Below are 3,402 nucleotides of genomic sequence, written 5' to 3'. Positions count from 1 at the left end.
TGAGACTTAAGTAGAAATACTAAAATATCCTCTAACAAACATTGTCTAAAAGTTACTGAAAATGAATTAATTCAAACATTTAATGCAAAAATTATTTTATAATAGAAATTTCCCAAAGTGAAGGAAAACAAAGTTAATAGAGTGAGAGACCTTACGTGGCTATAGTAAATTAAAGAAAATAAAAAAATTAGTTTGGCTAAAATTGAAGTGTTTATATATAGTAACTATCGTGCCTAATTGCAAATACTAACATATTGAGTCGGTATAACTATATAGATATTGACATGTTTTTGTTTCGAGACTCAAATTTAAATGCAAGGTTACAGTTTAATTTTAAAGACACTCATACCATATCATCTTAACATTTTTGTGATTTTAATATATTGAATGGATGGGACCGCTAATATTTAATTCACCAAATCTTAATTTGAAATATAAATTTAAAAATATAAGGGTCAAAGTATTCATTATAGACTTATCAATACAAATTACTTACAAATAAAAAAAATATCGAATGTAGTACTTGTCATTATCAATGATAAATGGTAAATAACATGTATATAAGAATGAAACTCGACATAAAATAAATAAAAATCATAAGAGTTTGATGTCTATGTTGTGTGTGGTAATCGATCAGCCAAATAGAAGTACATATGTCCCATAGCTCCAGTGGTAAATTCATTTTTATATCTAGATTCTACGGTCATAATTTCACCATCCTTAATCTTGATTGAACCTTCTTTAGGATAACATACTGACATTTCAATAACATAACCTTTCTCATTTCCCGCTTTCGTTCCAGTTCCGTATCTTGGTGTTGATGTGCACAATATTCTTCCGTCCTAATTAATGAATCCAACAAAAAATATGTTAAGTTAATAAATATTAAAGATTAAAAAATACATTATTACAAATTAATTTAACGATGTATAGAATCAGGCATATTTATCACCAATTAAAAACTAAATTAATCAAATATAATCATGTTCAAAAAAATTTGTCAAATTAAAAATAAACTCTACCTACCTGTCCGTATAGTGTTGCATTAACAACACCTGTATGCATATGAGCGGTGCCGTAAATAAGATAACCACCTTTTTCTATAGGGATGCTTGCTTTTTGAACATGAAAAGGGTCGTTACTAATGTTTTCTGGAATAGTATATTCTGCCTGTAAAAATTATAAAATATACTCATTAACCAATTATTTATAACGTGCAAATTGATTAAAAATATATGTTATTATAAGGTTTTAGAATTATTTTTATCTAACTTTTACATGGAAATGTAAATTATTAGTAAATGTTATGTTAGTAACTAGAGTTTCCACGAACCTTCTTCTAAGGTGCATATCTCAATCTTTTGAATTATATCTTTATCTTTATTTAACTTAATTGATCAAGAAATTGAAAAATATAATTTAAGTAACTTGCTTACCAGACAATCATGGGTTGTTTCAGAACCATTTGTTCTGACTCGATCGGTAGAATCAAGTACATAAAATCTAACAGGAATATGATCTTGGTCCCAATCCACCCAAGTTATTTTGTATCTTAGAGCAAGCTTTCTCCTTGGTGCTTGAAACCCCTCTTCCAATTTGCATTGAAATCCATTTTGACAACAAAAGACTCCTCCTTTATATTCGGGGGACAATGGTTTTCCATGTATGTCAGGCGTCACATTATAAAAATTCTCTGGAAGATTGAATTGGTCACACCTACACTCAGTGCAACTTTTTCTATCTTTTGTACCACGCGTATCAATAACCATGAGACTAAATAACCATCTCTCTTCCCATCCTTCTGTAATATTTGCAGGGTTACCTAGTTCAACTGCAAAGGGATGTGGAAGATTTGAAACTGTTCCTCGCGATTCACTTCCTAAACCCCAATAAAGTGGAAGAATACCTCCGTTGCATGTTCCATCATTTCTTTTGTAAATGGGACCCCCGGTAGGATCATTAGGGTCATCTGACATATTCTTCCCCTTAGCTACAATATATTTTACAGCAAACCAATGATGAAAGTATGTTTCATACAATGGAACAGAATTCCCTTGTTCATCAATTAAATTAACATCAAAGCTTTTGACTCCAATATGGCCCTTTGGAAACTCAATATCAAACAATGCTTTATTCGCAACTTCTCCGGGTCCTACTTCAAACTTTTCAGACACATATTTTGCAGAATGGATAATTTTTCGTGACATTTGTTGTTGGGAGTAAGTTGTGCTTGGTAGGATCATCAGTATTAATAATGAAAAAATAATTGTTTTAGAGATCATCCTCATGTTTACCTGCACGTGAATTATTATTGCTACATAATTAATTAAAAATAGTGCTTGTAATTTTATTATTTTATGTAAATTGATATATAAATATTAGAATAAGTCCTTAAAAATTAATAAAATTAATTTGAAAGAAATGTACCTCATGAAAAATCATAATGGAGATTTTCTCTTTGATGAACTTCCAACAAATTTTAAAAATAAAGATGGATTAATGTAAGTTTGTGAATATGTGAAGATCTTGCATGTTTCTTATATTTATAATAGAAATCTATAAGGAAGGTTGTCATAGTTTTGAAAAATATTTTAAAAATAGAGATGATATTTTACTAACCCAGAGTATATGTTGAATCATAATTGATTGTGTTTGAGGTGTTTTTTATTTATTTGAAGGTATATAGTTTCAACAGAAAAAAAATTGTGAGAAATTTATTGGGTTTTTGGCAATTTAAAATATTTGAAAAAATCATTTTACCCTACTATTTATAGGTTTAGCAAGTTTCTTTTTTAGTTTTAGATTACATCTCAGCCAAAATATTTAATATAACAAGTTTAACCAATAGTTAATTAGTAGGTTGTTCAAGAGCAGAGTTGATTAGTTAAAGATTTTTGTTGTTGTCTTTTATTTCATTTTTGTCAAACAGTTTCATCAAAAAAACATAAATCAGACATAGTGTTACTCTTATTCATGTGAACAGTTCAACTAAATTTTAAGCCTTTTTTTGTCAAGAAATTTTAAGTCTTTTTATATATGTAATGTAACATTTTTCATCTCATAAAACTTTGTGATGACAGATTTTATCAATTAGCATTATACATAAGATTTTAGTTCATTTATATTATTGTATAGTTTATGTAAAACTTTGTAATGTAACATTATTTAGGGATTTGTTAGAAATTAGCTACAAATTGTGGGTTTATGAATGATGTTTATATTAGCAACGACCTTTCTGTCGTTATAATTTTAGTTAGATTAAAAAATAAAAATGAAAGAAATTGTCACGTGGTATCCGCGTCAACATTTTTTATCACGTTGGCATTGCCACATGTATGGCCAGTGTAACACCCGAAGCAAGGGCGAAAAGTGGTTACATGTAACACCCGAGGGCGAGGGAGT

At 28.9% G+C, this 3,402-nt stretch overlaps 1 protein-coding gene across 1 annotated transcript; it reads right to left on the bottom strand.

Annotated features, from left to right (window-relative positions):
* Positions 1 to 611: 611 nt before the first annotated feature.
* Positions 612 to 2,288, bottom strand: LOC127095312 (uncharacterized). Its single transcript, XM_051034021.1, has 3 exons — positions 1,437 to 2,288; positions 1,027 to 1,170; positions 612 to 842 (listed from the first exon to the last, which is right to left on the bottom strand). The coding sequence occupies exons 1-3, from the start codon at positions 2,286 to 2,288 to the stop codon at positions 612 to 614; spliced, it is 1,227 nt and encodes a 408-aa protein (XP_050889978.1).
* Between the last annotated feature and the right edge of the window lie 1,114 nt (positions 2,289 to 3,402).

Source organism: Lathyrus oleraceus, chromosome 6 (genome assembly GCF_024323335.1).
Source record: "Lathyrus oleraceus cultivar Zhongwan6 chromosome 6, CAAS_Psat_ZW6_1.0, whole genome shotgun sequence".
Taxonomy (NCBI): Eukaryota; Viridiplantae; Streptophyta; class Magnoliopsida; order Fabales; family Fabaceae; genus Lathyrus; species Lathyrus oleraceus.
Note: the sequence above shows the minus strand (reverse complement) of the source record. Positions and strands in the feature narration are given on the sequence as shown.